This window comes from Grampus griseus (assembly GCF_964374135.1).
Source record: "Grampus griseus genome assembly, chromosome: 5".
Lineage (NCBI taxonomy): Eukaryota > Metazoa > Chordata > Mammalia > Artiodactyla > Delphinidae > Grampus > Grampus griseus.
Window position 1 is genome coordinate 138,356,123 of NC_138998.1, and position 18,581 is coordinate 138,374,703.

General features: G+C 45.0%; 1 protein-coding gene across 2 annotated transcripts in view; it reads right to left on the reverse strand.

The window, feature by feature from the left end:
- The window catches only part of DSCAM (DS cell adhesion molecule), a gene marked incomplete at both ends in the record, with an annotated part of 752,893 nt that overhangs the window by 20,173 nt on the left and 714,139 nt on the right, over positions 1 to 18,581 (reverse strand). For both annotated transcript variants that reach the window (XM_082655382.1, XM_082655383.1), the window contains 3 exons: positions 7,978 to 8,127; positions 11,513 to 11,628; positions 18,458 to 18,488. In XM_082655382.1, the coding sequence (XP_082511508.1) occupies positions 7,978 to 8,127; positions 11,513 to 11,628; positions 18,458 to 18,488 (297 nt within the window). The remainder of the gene's footprint in view (positions 1 to 7,977; positions 8,128 to 11,512; positions 11,629 to 18,457; positions 18,489 to 18,581) is intronic.

Below are 18,581 nucleotides of genomic sequence, written 5' to 3' on the forward strand. Positions count from 1 at the left end.
ATCTTATTCGGAAATAGGGTCACTGCAGGTGTAATTAGTCCAGATGAGGTCAGACTGGAGTAGGGTGGGCCCTGGATCCAACATGACTGGGATCGTAGCAAGATGAGGAGACAGACAAGGAGGGGAGAGCCCCGTGGGGCTATGGAAGCAGAGACTGGAGGGCTGCAGCTGGGCCAAGGAGCCCTGAGGCCACCACCAGAAACTAGGAAGAGGCGAGGAAGGGTCCTCCCCTACAGGCTTCACAGGGGCATGGCCCTGAGGACAGCTTGAGTTTGGACTTCTAACTAGCGGAACTGTGAGAAAATAAATTTCAGTTCTTTTAAGCCACGCAGTTTGTGGCACATTGTTATAGCAGCCCCAGGAAAGCAAGCAGCTGTCTCCTGTATAGATTGTTGTCTTGTATTCACTCACTGCTTCGAGTATGACTTTTGTTCATCAACTAAATTGCAAGTCCTCAGAGCAGAGGGAAGAGGGAAGATCCCCTTATATCTGAACACTTTCTTATCCCTTTGCACATGGTAGCATCTCTTCAATGGAACTGTCTGAACTGTGACCAAGACCTGGGTTATTCAATGTGGAGAACAAAGGGTCATCGCATATCTGGACGTCACAGGTCTCCCATCTTCAGAAACATAGAGGTTTATGGACACACTGGATGGAGCCAGATGGGTTTCATTGTCTCTAAATTTGGAAACAGAGGCAAGAGGTCAAGGGGGTGGACTGAGTTCTTAGCTCAACTCTTAGCTAACAAAAAACATGTTCCAACAGTACAGAACATTGGACACTGGAGTTGGCAATGTTCCCTTTTCTAGAATTCTGTGGAAAAGGGGAGAGGCTCAGTTACCTGGAATGATTTTTCTGGGGCTCCAGCCTGAAGGCCACATAAGGTCCTTTTCCATTTTTGAATTCTCTGCTTTTCAAAGAGGAACTTTATGTAGTAATATTTCGAAAATGATCTGGCCACTTCTAAACACAGCAGTCTGTGCTGACTGCTTATCACTAATGGAGCAGTTTCGCAGGAACAGAACTGAGAGAGACAACCTGTGGCCTGATGACACCGACTCACTTATGTGCTCTCCTGAACCTGCAAGTCTCTGCAGGACAGGGGCAAGGGCGTTCATCCTCCAATCATCCCACAGAGCCCGCTGTGATCCCCGGCACACAGACTTCCCTGGATGAACACACATAGCTCAGGGCGGCTTTATGGCTGACACAATGGGAGCTCAGGGAGGAGAAGCGACACAGCTATTAAATGGCAGAAACGGAGCCCAAGACCCCACCTGTCAGTCCAAGATTGCCCATTACTCGGCCATGCGTGTCCTCACCCTTGACACCTAGGAGTCCTGGTGCTGTATCTGCATGATACTAGCTCATTTATGATTCTAGGCAGGGTCATGGGACCCTGGTGAAATGACTTTCTTTTTAAATTGGAGGATTTTCCTTTTTGCCAGTTTCTAGTTATCGGACTTTGAACCTAATCCATCACTCCACAATGCTGGAGAGAAAAGCCTAATGATGGCAGCTCAGTCGATACCTATTAAGATTTCCTGGGTCATCAAAATGCTCTGTCTTGGTGCATAATTCTCGGGGGCATTGATTTCCAGCCTCATTTCATCCGTTACTTGCAAAATTCCACGGAAGACTTTACTGGAAGGTTTTTCACGGCCTTGATTAGAATGTAAATGAGTTATGCTGGAGAGCCAAGCTCTCTGGACAGCAAGGTATAAATGATAATTGGGTTTCTCTGCTGAAATGCTAGGAAAGAGATCCTCAAAGAGATAGAGAAGCATTCTCCTGGGTAGGAGGCTAAATGTCTTCCAGGCACTGTGGATGTGATAAGTGGAGCTTAAAGAGTGGAGCTTGTTATTTAAATACTAATGAATCTTTTCCAGAAAATTACCCAGTCCCTTACATAAGTTTTGAGGGTTCTTATTTTTATTCTCCCTTAAGTTTCCTGTAAGTCCAGCTGTGGATCAGTTTTACTACAGGCCTGGATGCTTGTGGAAGAGGGGGTCAGTTTGATAGTATCACTTCCGGGACACAACTTCCTCAACTCCCCAAACCCTCACCTGTGTTTCCTCCTGTCCAGCTCACCCACCAACGGTGGGGCAGAGACCTTGCCCCCCTCCATAGCCCCTTTTCCCACTGAGATGACCCTATCTGGAGAGTTCCATGGTCAAGTGGCACTATTCAAGCCAGAAGTCTTTTCAAGTTAACTTTGTTCATTATTCCCCGCCCCCTCTTTTTTTTTTCCTAGATGAGGACAGCTTTACCAGTGGCCTGATAATATTGGGAATATAGGTCATGATATTACTTTCCTTGCAATGCACTTCGTTCTGTTCTAAGCAAGCATTCTACAGGCAAAATTGTCCTTGTAGGTAGAATACTCAGGAGTTGACACATTTTTGAATAATCAGGTTTTTGGAGCTGTTTGGTCCCTGAGTTGAACTTTTCTGTAGCATAGTTTCTGAGATAGCAGCTAAAATAAAAATTTTACTTGGATTCCACTCAGTGGCCTCCTTCATAGACCTTCCTAGTTAATCTATTAACCAAATAAATGTTGGGGTTTACGGTCCCTGAACAGAAAGTATTTTATTTGGGTCCCCAGCACCCTAATATAAATAAAATCTAGTGATGAGGCGTTATGCTTGCTAAACAACAAAGGAATTAGGGGTAAGTGATATAAATAATTCTTGGCCTTTCAGCATTGGGTCTGAACCTGAATTAAGCTTCTGCTTATTGAATCAAATTATTTTAATTATCCTGAACTTGGGATGAGAGGATTTGGTGGATAATAAGGTCATAAAACATGCCATGTATATAATCGCCTTTCATTCCCTGCTACTGGTTTTCATATCTTACAGATACTGAGGCCTTGGCTTTGCACGATGAATTTACCAGTTGTCTCATAGACGGGGTGAAACGGGGAGCCTGAACATTCCTATCATTCAATGAACAAATATTTATCAAGGGCTTATCACACACCGGACTCTCTTCACTGCCATCAGGTATTTTCCAGCCGTGTGTTGAGTACCATCCCGGGTAATAGAGTGTGCGTGTTTTTCAAAGTCTCAACAAGAAAGATTCAATCCGTCTTGTAAGCTCTTCTTATTTAATATATATGTGAAGTCTATTTTGTCCCCAGCAGTCCTTACAGAAGCATCATCTCTTCTTAGAGGAGTGTGGAGGGGTTGAGAGTGGGGTTTCGGGGTGAGTGTCTCTTACTTTGGTCCAGCTTTACTACTCGCGGGCTGTGACCTCACTGGTGTGCCCGTTGCTTTCCTCTCTGGGACTGGTGGGTGACGACCTTGCCCACCATCAGTGCTGTTGTGAGACGTGTGTGACATTAACGAGCTACAGAACCACAGGCACGTGGGAGGCATCAATCAACCTGGGGCTTGGCCCATGACTCCTGAGTGACTAACACTTGACATGGGATGCAGTGTGTCCTGTTTAATGAAGATGGTGACGGGAGATTTGATGGGTTGACCAGGAAGGCTAGAAACTCACTTTCGAGAGTTTGACAGGAAAAAAGCCATGAAAAATCATAAAACTAGATGCTGGAGAATGCCAGTGATGCAGAAAGGTGCCCACTGGTAGTAACCAGTAAGGATGGGAACCGTGTCCTATTTGTTTTCCAGTCCAGCCCTGCGTGGTGAATACTTTTTGCAGGAATGAATAAATGATGATGGATGGATGACATCCAGGTAAACATGACAAAACAAACCCGGGTCAAATCTAACACTGATCACTTCACATGTCTTTGTACCCTTGCACATTTTGTAAGTAAAAAGGTTGGTTTAAGTTCTCCAAGGTGATGACCTCATTGGTAAGTTTCTGCAACGTGTCCCGGGGCTGACTGTGTATGTGTGGAAAGAAACACTTCTAACTGGGTGAGGCGATACAGACACACAGCTGATCAGATGTCTCAGGAAAGGGAGAACAAAGAGAGGAAAGAAACTGGTTGCCCGACTCCTGCTGAAAACACTAAACATCGTTTCTTTTCCACCCCCATTACTCTGATTTCAAAACTTCTGACATAAGTATACATACGGTCGCTCAGTATCTAAATGTATTTACTGAAGGTCTACTGTGTGTTGGACCCTCTGGCAGCAGCTGGGGAGACCCGCGTGAACAGAGACCCAGCTTCCAAGTGTGTCCTAACCCACGGGAGAGACGGGGACATGAACAGAGACGTGGACACAGCCACGGTATGTGTTTTCACATCTTGAAAGAGAGATACAGCAAATCATTGCAATTTCTCCCGTCCTTGTAATAAGAATTTGTTGCAACTCTTTGGCAAACTAATGTAATGCTTAGAAACATAACTTCTACAGAACAGTCGTGCTCATGTGCGAGCAACGTATTTTAGATGTTCTTAAAAATAAAAGTTTCCTACAGTAACAACAAAATTAGAATAGAACAAGAATGTCTTTGGTAGTTGAGGAAATAGGCTATAAACCAATCTCTACAAATACGCCAGACTGCAGTGAGAGGAACCTGCCCCAGGGGACTGAGGGGATGCAGGTGTAACACCTGGGCCCAGGTGACAAGCTCTGGGTACAAGAAGCAAGCAGAGGACTGGGCTGCAGAAAGCTCAAGGCTTTGGACTCCTGTGCTGATCTGCTGGGGGGTGAGACACCCACCGTTTCTCCTTCCAAATAAAAAAATACAATGCCTTTAATCCCTCGTAATGTGGTTTTGGAGTAATATTTAATACAACAAAATGATCACAATGGAATATTATTCAGCCATAAAAAGGAACAAAATTCTGTCATTTGTACAGATGCGGATGGACCTAGAGTCTGTCATACAGAGTGAAGTGAGTCAGAAAGAGAAAGACAAATATTGTATATGAAGGCATATATGTGGAATCTAGAAAAATGGTACAGGTGAACCTATTTGCAGGGCAGTAATCGGGATGTAGACGTAGAGAACAGACATGCGGACACAGTAGGGGAAGGGAAGGGTGGCATGAACTGGGAGATTAGGTTTGACATATATACACTACCATGTATAAAACAGCTAGCTAGTGGGAACCTGCTGTATAGCACAGGGAGCTCAGCTCGGTGCTCTGTGATGCCCTAGGTGGGTGGGATGGGGGTACGGAGGGAGGTCCTAGAGGGAGGGGATGTATGTATACCTATAGCTGATTCACTTCATTGTACAGCAGAAACCAACACAACATTGTAAAGCAACTATACTCCAATTAAAAAAGAAAATGATCCCGAAATCGTTACTAATGGAGAACGTTCTGCAGATGCTAAATGAATAGTTCTATTTTTTTTTGGAACTAGAGACCGAGGAATGAATTTGTGTAGATTTTCCAAGTGTTTGTAAACACTATTTAATGAAGTTCAGCACCAATGAAAGAAGCGTCTTTCCAGAAGCTGTAGCGGTTTGGTTTCTGTGGGATCTGATCATCAGGCAACCCCTGGGCGAGCATTCCAACACCCTCAGAACGGGCTGCAGACGTGTGACACTAGCCTGTGAGGCCTGCAAAACCAGTCTGGCTGTGTCTCTGGCTCGTCCTATCCGCCTTCCCTGTCCCCATTCAGGTCCCACTTCTGTCCCCAATATGATTTAGAGGCTTTCCCGTACCATTCCTTCTGTCTGGCAGGCCGACTGACTCCTGCCTGGGACTCAGTGGAGGTCTTCCCCAAGCCTCACACGGAAGCAGCCCCTACCCTGGTCCCCATGCCCCTGGCCGACTCACCATCTCATCATTCTGTTCTATTTGTCCCTCGTACTTACTGATAAACAATGCTTTCGCTCCTTGTTTCACGTTTGACTTCCTCCACTCAGGTGAAGTGAATGTCTTTTTGCACCTTTCGAGGTACCCCAACCCTGGGCACTGGCCATATGTGAAGTAACACCTTCATGAATACTTCTGAGTCTGAATGAAGGAATTCTTAAACCTCCCCAACCGTGCCTACACCGTCAGAGCCATGAGGCCATGAGAGAGGGAGGCCGACACATCCCTTCCGCCAGCCTCCTGCCTGAGGTGAGTGAGAGACACTCACCTCTCACTCGTTAGAGCTTCTGCTTGTGACGCAGATGCATGTCTCTGTGGATATTCTGAAAGCCATCAGATCAGCCTTCCCTTGTTCTGGGGCTGACCCGGCAGCTAGAAGCTTCCCCGTGCTTTAGTTTCACTGCCTCCTGTCCAGCCTTGACTGTTTACGACTAGCCTGTGTGCATCTCTCTGCCAGCTGAGCATTGGCAGGGAGCTGGACATGCAGATTCTTTTCACCTGCTGTGCGGGGAGCCCGGCAGCTTTGAGAGCTCCTGCAAGGCTGCGCTACTGTGGACACCTCCTCCCGGGCTCTACGTGACACACGCCTAACACTTGGGGGAGTGTTTCTCAATGAGGGGTCCAGGCAACCAGCAACAGAATCACCCTAGATGGCTGTTATAATGCAGATTCCCAGGTCCCACAATACACCAAGTGGATCTGAATCCCTGGGGGTGGAAGCCTGGAACGAGTATTTTAAACAGGCACCCTGGGTAATTCTGATGCACACAGAAGACGGGGAGCCACTCCCTGGGGCGTCTGTCCTGTTTCCTCTGCCTCTTTCCTATCCTGCTGCTAAGGTCTCCATTAACTTCCGCTCTGATGGGGACAAAGGCCTGCTGAGGTCAAGGATCCACTGACAGAAGTCCCCTGGGTCTGTAATCTTTCCCGGTTTAATAGCCATAAGTGGCTCAGAAGGCCATCAGTGCGGTGTCCTGAAGTAGCCAGGAGCAGGCCCAGGCAGATCACGATGGAGAAGCCATAGCTGGAGAGAATGTCAAGGACCTGGGAGCACCTTCTAAGAGCAAAGGTCTTAGTCCTCTGCACGCCTTCGCAAAGCTCATCCTCACTCGTGTCCCGTTCGTGTCTTCAGAATGTGCTAATGTCATCAGAGAAGGCAGGACGTGAGGTTACACAGAGGGGAGGAATAAAAGACTCCTTCAGAATGTTCTTGCAAACGACTTTTCAGATGAATTTCAGTACCCGCTAGCACCGTTTTCCTGCATAGTACGATGCTACTTAGGAATCACCCAGTTTGCTTCAGGAAGCTTCAGTGCATCTCACAGATGCCTTCCAAGGCAGACATTCTAAAGAACAGCTATAAGCATAATATTTATTTTTCTAATTATAGCACTCTACTCAAGAATGTAAAAATTTTTTCAAAGAGAGTGACTAATGATTTAAAAGCTAGCATCAAAACTTCCAAAAAGATAATAATCGGGACATCAATTTCTCAGTCTTTAAAGAGATTTAGGAACAATTTAAATTATGAAGGAATAAGAATATCTAATTAATAAGCTCTAGATGTGTTTAATTTCATCACAGTAATTAATTTCCATATAATACGGATCCAAATCTTAATAACTAAACCAAACAGAATCCCCAGATTAAGCAGAACTATATTCTTCTCAAATAGTGAGGTTCAGGAGAAAAACATAAGCTCGGAGGACAGACGGACCCACAGCTGAATCTTGGTTTCACTGCACAGTATGCGTACAACTTTGGGCTGTTTCCCTAACTTCTCTGAGATTGTTTCCTCATCAGTAAAATGGGAGCTCTAACATCTACTGTATAAGTAGGTACATGGCAGGGCTGTTGCAAAGATAACAGACTGATATCACCTTTCTATCCCAATCCTGGCACAGAGGAGATACTCACTAAGGTTAACTAACTTCTTTTCCTGTGTTGTCTAAATAAAAATAAATAAATACCTGGACCTGAAATTTCTAACACTTTCTTAGTAAACCAATACCAAGAGTTATTGGCTTCCACCGATACGATTTTAATAACAGCTCAGATCAGACAATACAAAGTCAACGTCCCAATCAAAGATGTCATCATCCCTACTTGCTTCTTAGGCACAGAGCTGAGAAGCCCCACATTTTACTGCACAGCCATGGAGCACAAATGCATTCTCAGCACTGGTAACACCCACAGAGTTTAAGTGATGTGTGACCACTCACTCGTTCCCGGCCGAGCGTCGGAAACATCCACCAGGGGCCCGGTGGCCTGCGACACGGACTGGTAATGGACCGTGTGTGTCACCGTCAGGGACTTTTGTTTCGCTGCCTCTCCGAAGTCAGCATCCGTCAACAGGACCGTGGAGCGATCGTCTGCAGAATAGCAGGATACAGGAAGCCAGGGACAGTTATACCTCCTGCTCAGTGACTCCCTGGCCGCCTCTCTCCTCGGTACTTGCATTGTTGCTAATGGCAACAGTAACAACCTCATCTCATCCAGCAAAAAAAAAAAAAAAAAAGAAACCCAAAATATTCAACCACTGTATTAGAATTACTCCAGAATGAAAATAATAGGTTGACTTAGGAGCATGACTTAAAGAGAATGACCGCGGAGAAGGGTCTCCCCTCTCTCCTGGGGCTTGGTTTCTTCTCATTAAGCACACCTTGATCTGGGGAGGACGGCTGGGTGGCTGTCCATTTAATAGAGTTTGGGGTTTATGTGTTTGTTAAAAGCTCACCCGAGACACCACCAGCCATGTCAGCATCACCCAGGGTTGAGGCTGCCATTTCAAATAAGCTTTGTTCGAGGAACAAGAAAAACTGCCCTGCGGTCATCTATCCCAGGGTCACCTCTCATATGGAAGATGGCAAATGTTCAAGATGGGGCATGGGGGGAGGAGAAGAGAAGGGCCAGTCTTCGGAGTAGACTTGATTGATTCCTTGATTTTAACTGTTCTGAGGTATAAGCCTTTTCTTCCCAACTCTCCTGAGCTTCAGTGACTCTAGGGCATTCTGTAAATTGACTTCTCAAAATGACTCACTTGTCAGACTTCCCAGGACCTACTGGCATAGGGCACTTGAAGGTTAGGGAAGCCTGGGTGCAGATGAATGCAGAGCATTTTAAGCCTCTGAGGAAGGAGCAGTCGGTCGGGCTGTGTGTCATTATTTGGCTGTCTCAGATTTTCATTACTTTCTTGTGATACTTTTCACACTTTCCTGAGAGCTTTTTGACTCCAAGGGAAACTTTCGTTAGGGTATATGGAGTTTTTCATACATTTTCAAGCACTGCAGGCTGGGGTGATGTTCGTATGAGTTTATCAGTCGGCTGGGACCACACTGCAGCGGGCTTGACACTGAACGGTAATGCGAAAGTCATAAACAACACAGCTAGACTGCTGTGCCCAAAAAAGGCTCTGAACAGAACGAACCTTACAAAATCCAATTACTCAGGCTCTGGCAGGAAAGGAAAACCTCCTGAAGTCAGAATAAAATTTCTGGGCAGAGAAAAAGAGGAAGCACTGCCAGGAGGTCTGCTGACACCCGTACAGCCCAGATCGGTGCCACGGTGGGAGCCTGGGCTCGGCTTGGGGGCCCCTCCCTACATCTGTCCCTCCACCCTCGAATAAGGCGGCCTTTCCACGGAGGTGGGCTCTTATAATTGGACCTGGTATCAGAGGCCCGACATACATTCGCTTTCATCCATTGTGGTTTCTATCATGTAGCCCCGTTGAGAATACGCCAGAGTATCTGTGGGGCTGGGTTTCCAGTTTTAACGGGACATTTCGGGTGCCTGTCAGTTTGTGAGGTTGACATCCATTCTGGCTAGAAATTAATGGCTCTCCCGTATTGGGTTATTGTAGGCAGAGCCCAGAGCGTTTTAAAGCCTCATGTCTCTACTTCCCCAACAATTAGAAGATGCCATCGACCAACTGTCAGGCTCCACCGGGAGGTAAACGACTCTTGGTGATGAATGATCCTGCAGCGAATGTGCTATATCTCTGGCTAAGGGTCGTTATTATGTACGGAAACGACGGGCAGACCTTCCTCTGGTGTTTGGTCAGCAGTGAATAGCTACTGGGAGGTAATACACCACTCCCAGGATCCGCCTAGAGACCTGTTTTAACAGCTGTAGGCAGAGTTATTAACAAGTCTCGTGAGAACATTTAGCAAATGTGTAACTGTATTATAAGGTCATAAGAATTACAATTTGATCTTGGAACTGATGTTTCAAAGGAAATCTTAGTTTTAGTGCCCAATTCACTGGGTTCAATAAAAGAGATTCCAGATACACTACAGAAAAGGTAATGGGAAACAAAACATGGTGCCTTGCCCTGAGGTGAGGCAGCTAATTAAATCTTGTGTATTTCAGGATGAGTAGCGAGCCCTCATACAACGTGGTAGTATTTAACTGAAGTTGGTTGATCGAAGGTCACATTGGACATGACCAAGCTGTGCTAAGTGCTGTTATGCCTGAACCAAACTTGAATCCTGCAGGGGCAGCCCAGGTCTTAGAATTTTGGAGCCATTAGGTCAGACATCCCCACTGTTCTATTAAAAGACCATAAAAGCAGGGCAGGGACAAGGGGCAATGGAGGTGTCCTGCCGATCTGGCCACTCATCACTGCCTAATTGGCAGGAGGTATGGAGGGTATATGCCAGGAGTTGGGTGGTTTTAGCCAAACCACAGGGAAGGGTTGTCCTGGGACCAAATGCCAGCAAACATCTTCCGGAACAGACACAGAGTGAAGTTCAAACAGTGGCAGCCTAGGAAACCTGCCTCAGAGTCTGTTTCCATGAGTACTGGGGGGTCCAGCCATACTTCTAAGGTGAGGAGTTCTGGGAAGTAGCCTGTTGATACGGAAGAAGGTGACGCCCAGTCACCAAAGGTGAAATCGGTGGCCAGCTGGGGAACCTGCCCTGGTTTTACTCCTGTCTGTGCGACCTGCAAGCTACAGAACCTCTCGACGTCCCAGTTCCCAAGTAGAATCTTTTTCCTATGTTGTTTGGGAGGCGTAAGTTAAATGATCCACATACAATGCTTATAAAAGTATGTGACCTTTAGAGCACTCTTAATAAATGTTAGCTATTCTTCTGATCATTACCGCAGTGGAAATACAAAGTCTTTGATCCTGGAATAAATAGAACCATCTAGACAGGCAGTGTGGACAGCGGACTTCGAGTGGAAAGAGGCTGGAAGGAGTCTGGACACCTGGGTTCTGGGTGGACAGGCCACTGAAGCTCTCCGGGTGTCTTTTGCGATCGTGAAACAGGGGAGCTGGGACTTTTCCAGAGCCCTGTGAAGGATTTTTATGGGGTGCCAGGGGGTGGAGAAAGATGTCCTTTGCAAAGACATTCGTAGAATTAAAAATTTTTCTTTAATAAAGGCCTTCTTGGAGTTGAGGAGGAGCTCATAAAGTGGATTTCCAAGACGGGGTCTTAGTGTACAGCCCTCCTCGGTTTGCTTGATTATAAATGTTGGTTCTTTGGGGTGGTATCAAGAGACTCTCCAGGAGAGACCCAACTTGGGACAGAGTTGGGGTTCTCTCAGGTGAACTCTGTGGTTTACATAAGTTCATTTCCCCCATATTTGCTGGTACTTATTATTCTCCTCAATAACAGCTGTCTACCTTCTAACTTCTTTGCTCATGTAGCATTCAAGATGTCCCCATGTCTAATATTTCCCATGGCTCAGGGTTTGGGCTGAGAGGGCATGGCTGTAGCAGCCACATTGTGTACGGCGGCAAACAGGACACCTTACCAATGGTCTCCATTGTGTCTCTCTCTTCAATCAGGAGCTGAGCCCTGGGTATGTCAATGTGCATCCTCAGGGCTTGCTGTTGCTTGCTCAACGTGTCTGAAGTCCGGGTATTCTTACTGGGAATAAAAAAGAGGGAGGCAGTAACAGATTCAGTTCAGTGTTACCCTAGGCCAACACCAACTTATTATCTAATTATGTGGGGAGGGGAGGGGAAGACACACCAGATAGATTTTTTTTCCTTCATTCAAATGATATTTATTAATATTAAATTTCAGCAGTCAGTTGTGAGGTTCAGAAAATACCAACTGTCAATAAAGATTGGTTCTGCATCTATCAATAGAAACGTTGGACATTCCTATTTCTTGTATAAAAGCCGAATGAAACACACACACAAAAAAACATTCTTAAATCAACAGCATTTTCACTTGTCAGCCATGAGATATTCCAACGATGGTAAGGGAGAAAACATGGGTACTGGTCATTCACTGGATGGGGTTTTACTAACAGATTTGTATTATACCTGGAGTCATTTTATTTTTGTTCTAGTAACAAATCATAAACCTTGTTAGCTTCCCTGACATTAGTTTAGTTTTCCGAACCCAATTACATTTTAGAATAGAAAAAAAGCAATTACTATAAGAATTTATCCCAAAATTTGTGTACCAGAAAATTACTCTTAGAGTGAGCTGTCTCCTAACTAAATGGAAATAGGTAGTAAAACTGCATGGTATAATCAAATTCAGTTTCAGCTCACAGCAAAAAAAAAAAAATCTGCATGTTGGACAAAAATACAAAAAAGTCCATAAAAGCTTTAATTAGCAATGCGCGTTAGAAAAATGGTTGTTCAATCTTTACAGAATTATAAGAATTGAGTAGATTTAAGAATATTTAAGAATATTATCTGAAACACCTTCCAGTAAGCAGCAGGCATTCAGATAAGTTAATCAATGTGATAATCTACGGCATCCTTAAATCTAGCTCATTAACTGCCCAAGTCTGTTTTGAGAAAGATTTGCGGAGCCTGGCGCGCTCGGTGTTAATTATGTGTAACGGAGAACAATAAAGGTATATCCACACTAAAACCTCAAATGCCTTTTGCTCCAAGCAAGCCTCCACCGGGAAGCTCAGAGCTTCCTCATCCGTGAGGATGCATCCGCTCTTGAACCATGTGGTTGATGATGTTAATAATCTGAAGGTCAAGTTCACTCAAGAAGCTGTTTAAACGTTTGCGTTCAGAGGTCCATGTTAATATTCTGAGTATTTTCCAATGGCTCTTTCCTGAGTGTAAACAAAACAGCTCACGGAAATGGCAGCTTTTGAAAGGTGCAGCAGCTCTACCTAGGCCTTGATCTTGAACCAGATTTCTTGCTCTGCAGGTGAGTAACTGGGTTATGTAGCTAGACCATGCTAATTACGCAGAGCCCAAATTCAAATGTTTTGGCCTGAATTTTTTACGTGGTCTATAAATGTTCTTAAATTATTTACTTAACCAAGTTCTTACTTTATTTGTGTGTGTGTGTGTGTGTGTGTGTGTGTGTGTGTTTAAAGCAAAAATTCAGATCCTTGCATAAAATGAAGAGCGTTGGTGGCTTGGGGAGCTGCAGTTACGTCAGACAGGCTCTATTTCCACAAAAACATATGGGGAACTACTCCTCTGTGAATATCTGAAAGATCTGTTTCGAAACTTCACTAGGGACCCAAGTTTGTCCTTGCATCAAAAATAGAAGCGTGAGCTAGTTCCCTCTGCTCATCATGAATAGTTATGAGGCAGAGCCCACAGCTGCTCAATGAACAGCGAGGAACCCTGCGCAGCTATACTTAACAGCAAGGGGTCTGCTGTCAGTTTGACACAGGAAGCAAGTGACATCACTGCTGTGCTCCATGGTGATTGACACAAAGACTTAGAATATGATTAAACTTTGTGAACGGGGACAATCAAAGCTGGAGGTAAACGCCCCTCCTCGCAGGACTAAGCTGCAAGCCCTGCAGCTGGAAGGCAAGAAAGTTGCCCCACAAACCTTGAGATTCAGGGGCTTATTTTTCTTCCCTCTCTTTGCACTTGCAGTTTCCTTTGCTTAGGACACACTCCCCCAACGTAGGGCTCCTGTGGCTGCCCCCTCCCCTCTATCATTTCAGAGGAGCCAGTGGAGTCCTGCTGTGGGAACTCCCCACTCTCCATTTAATCTTGTCTCCTCAAAACTTAAAACTCCCTGGCATATGTTTAAGTGAGTTATTTATTAGCCGTCTCTGCCAATGGACTATAAGCGCCTCAAAGGATATTTTCATCTCTTCTGTCCCCTGTATACCCTGAAACTTGGAACGGTATATAACCAAAGTAGGTGCTCAATTAATATTTGTTGCAGGTTGTTGAATGACTAATGTTTGGGCACAATGGGAGCTGAGTCACACCTCCTAGAGCCTTTGCTTTGGGGGCAGTAACACTTTTCTCAATCTAAAAGGGTTATCAGGGCCCAAGGAAATTGTTTCTTTATCTGAATCTGTGCTGCCGTATTTTATCATCTCTTGTTACACGGAAGTTGATTCCCCCAAACTATAATAATTGGCCATTAGAACAGCAGCAAACCTTCAAAAAAAAAAAAGAAAAAAGCTATTTAAAGAAACCTCATTTGTAACCTGGAAAAAGATTCTGAATGTTTTCACTGTGGAAGCAAAATTGCATCTTTTATATGATATGGGAAGCAAAATTGCATCTTTTATATGATATGGGATCATATTAGTTATTATTGAAATATAATCATCCACCATCCATTTGCCATCTGGTTGTCTGATTAAAATGACAGAGAGCTGACCCTGGTTCACAGTGGATGGTGTTTCTGGGCTCAGCCAATAAATTATGTGCAGTTGCTACAACACTTTAAAATCAATATTTCCTTAAGATTTGGGGGATAAAACCCCAAACCAATGACGATTTCTGCATACCATCCCCCTTCCTCCCCAAAATGTAATACGAAAGCATCCTGTAAGTACAAAGTAACTGTAAGGACATCAGGATATGTCTCGTTGTAACAGTTGGGTGGGCATTTTTCTTTTTTACTATGTGTATAAAAATATAAACATCAAAAAGCTAAATTAACTTGATCTCTCAGTCTGAACCCTTCACTGCTCATAACTAGCTTCCTTACTAATAGTGGTCCTTGGACATTAACCATGTGTTGCTTAGTATGTTACAGCAAGCCGGTCTCACCTCTGAGAAGTCTGGTATATTTAAAAAAAAAATGTTTTCTTGCCTAATCGCATAAAAGGAAAACCCTTTCTATCTGAGCATGGTGGATGAAGTCTATCTTCTCTCTCCTCTACGAGGTGACTTGCTTGGGTGAGGTGGACGAGTGTCCCGGAGCATGAGGCCCAGAGATGGGAGTGGCAGCCTGTGGGGGACCCCCGGGGGGGCGGGCTCCAAGTTGTCTGTGTTTGTCCTGCAGTTGCACCTGCCCATCTGGCCCCGGGACAGCTAATCTCACCGAAATACACAGATCTTTCCTTGAGGAGCTTGGGTGGACAATAAATGTTATATTCACCTAGATCATGGAGTGATAAAGCTAGGAGCAATTTCCAATTGCTGTCTTTAGATAAGGAAAACAGGGCACAGGGAGAGAAAAGGATGTACAGTAAGTCTCCTACATATGAACCTTCAAGTTGCGAACTTTCAAAGATGTGAACGTGCGTGCCGTCAACGTCAGGCACGAGTGGCATTGCAGCCTGCCCTCCGTCTCCTGTTGCTGACGACCCTTCAGCTCTACCATCTCCCACCTCCTCTCCCTCCTCCAGCCAGTAACTCTTCTTGCCTGTTCACTCAGTGCCAGCCCCTGGATGCCAGCTGTTGAACTGTACTACTGCATTTTTCAAGGTATTGTAAGATTAAAAACGTTTTCTTTATTTTTTTTGTGTTTGTGTATTATTTGTGTGAAAAGTATCATAACCTTTTACAGTACAGTACTATATAGCCAATGGTGTTAGTTGGGTCCCTAGGCTAACTTTGCTGGACTTACAAACGAACTGGAGTTACAAACGAACTGGAGTTACAAACGCACTCTCGGAACAGAACTCGATCGTATGTCGGGGACTTTACTGTACCCCCAAATCACAAAGCCGGCCTGTGGCAGTATTAGGCCTAGAATATAAGTTCATGCTTCTATGTCCCAGCCTGCTCAGTCCTCACCTTCCCAGAGAAACCAGTGACCAAGATCAGGAACAGCAGTTCCGTAGGGCTTCTCTGTACCGAAGGGTCTGACTTGCCTAGACTTCCTGGGCTACATTTGGAATGTGCTTGGCCCTAACCTGACCAGCTAGGGGACAAGGCTTTTTGCTGCTTGGCCTGTTAACCTGCCAAACTTAGATCGAATTGACCCTTCATGAACAAAAACATGGCTTTCTCTTCTAAATTAACCCCATAAAAATTCACCTATTTGAGGAGCTTGGAAATTCTCTTCCTTTTCAATCACTTCCATCCTTTGCAGAAAAGCACCTTAAACACCTTCAGTGGGAGTAATTACCAGTTTTAATGTTCCTAATTTCATGTTGGCAACTGCAAATATCATTCTGATTCCCGCTCTTATCAATAGGTGGTCTTTCCACCACGGTAACTGCCCTATTAACAAAGAAGGAAGAAGACACTTTCTGATGTCTTGCCTGGGGGTCATGACAAGAGGGAGGGAAGGCAGCAGAGTAGCTAATACCACATCACCCTAACGAAACAAATGTTGAACATGTCAGGAAACACGGACCCCGGCGTCACAGGCTTTGGGAAGAGGCACAATTGATGATCCGGGAGTGCACGAAGGAAGTGGCCAGAAGCTATCTGGGAGGACACGCAGCTGCAGGAACCAGGCTGGGGTACAAATCAGGGAGGTGGACACAGGAACGGGGGCCCCTGGGCTGAGCAGGTTACACCCAGTTTAGAGGGGGCGTCGAGCACAGGTCCAGATACCCGTGATTGTCGAGGCTGTGCCCCGCATGGCAGAACACTTGCAGGAGAAGTCAGAAAGCCACAGTTTTATGTGAAATGTCTTAATTTTTAAAGGACATCAACAATTTCATATTTTTAAGACTACACTAGAAAAGTTACTTTATTAGATAGATAATTATTATAATTCGAATGACTCTGGCTTATTTGCGTTCCAGATATTTTTGTCAGATTTGTTCAATACAAGCGCACATGTGTCTGGCTTCCTTCTATGTGACCACTAGCAAACAAGGACAGACTTGCACAAGAGCATGGACTCAAGGCATTTCATATAGCTTTTCATAATCTTCTCATGAACGTTTAATCTAGTGTGACGGGATTAGATAGATGGAGACATTTTACAGACCATTTGCATCTCTGAGCTCTACTCTGGGCTCCAGATTCCTGCTACCAGCTATCTGACACCTTCATTGGAGGCTTAAAAAGCATCCCCAACATGACCCTTACAAGCCTTTTTTTTTTTTTTTTGCGGTACGCGGTCCTCTCACTACTGTGGCCTCTCCAGTTGCGGAGCACAGGCTCCGGACGCGCAGGCTCAGCGGCCATGGCTCATGGGCCCAGCCGCTCCGCGGCACGTGGGATCTTCCCAGACCGGGGCACGAACCCGTGTCCTCTGCATCGGCAGGCGGACTCTCAACCACTGCGCCACCAGGGAAGCCCCCTTACAAGCCTTTTCTTTCTGATCCACATCCCCTTCCTCTGCCCTACAAAAAGAAAAAGTCCATACCCTGCATCTATCTTCCTAATCTTGGCAAATGGCACCAATGTTTATCTAATTGCTCACACCAAATACTTCAGAGTCATTCTTGATTCCTTCACATCTGTTACCAACAATTCACACTGTCTTAAAACACAGTATGGACAAACAAAGACATCTGTGGGAAATGTAACCCATGAGCCAACGGTATTCAACCTCTGTCTTAGGTCTTCACACATACTGGTGATATGGGAGAGGACTCTTTGTGAATAACGATAAAGTACTACTCTGATACGCCAAGGTGAGGGAGGAAGTTAAAGCCAACTGTGGTGCTGTAGGGGATGGGAAGAGACCCTATACCCCATCTCCTTTATCTCCTATGTTAGTCATCCTAAAATGACAACGTCAAGGTCACCATCAGGGTCCCTGATATTTTTCTTTTTGGCCACGCCTTGCGGCTTGTGGGATCTTAGCTCCCCAACCAGGGATCCAACCCCAGGCCTTGGCAGTGAAAGCGCTGAGTCCTAACCACTGGACTGCCAGGAAATTCCCTGACATTTTTCTTATCTGGTTCCTAGACTCTGATTATCCTCTTTTTACTTTTGGTTTAATCATTACAATATAAAGTGCAAAGGTTGGGGTGTCTTGTACAGTTGTGAACGTGCACTTACTTATTCTACTCCCCCTAGTCATTCACCTACTCAACAGTTATGAGTGGGGCAACGATAGTGCTGGTTTATCCTAACATGGTGATGAAATAGGCTGTGACTTCCAAGACCAGACTGAATAGATATTTGCAGCAGAAGGTGGTGGGTGCTCTGGTGGAGGGGTGCTAAAGGGGCAGTGGGAGCTGAAGGCAAGGAGAATCTTCCTTGATCAGGCCATCAATTTTGAACCCATTCCCTTTCATGGATTCCCTTTCACCTGGCTAACTGTTAGGAAGGATCTTGACCTCAAAGTGGCATATTTGGTGAAAGCAAAACCAAAGCTACTTACTTAAAATGCACCTCATTATTCTCGGGTTAATGGGAAATGTTCTATTGGTTGAGTCCAGCCAACAAGAAAACTACCTGTGGTGTGCATAACTGCATATTAGTTGGTATCTATGTCTCTAACCAAGCATTACATGGGTATTTAGGTTCCTAGAACGAAAATTATATGTCAAGTGAAAAATGGGTTATCAATTTCAGACTGTCATTAAAAAAAAGAAGTCATCAAAGCAAGTTCTTTTCAACATGATATTTGGGCTGCTGGGTCTTGTTCTTACCTCATGAGCATTTCAGCTAAACTCTTTGCATCTGGGGAAAGAAAGCTGATATTAGTATAAGATAAACAACTCATTAACATTCACTTAAGCATTTGTGACAAATATTCTACAGAATCAGATGACA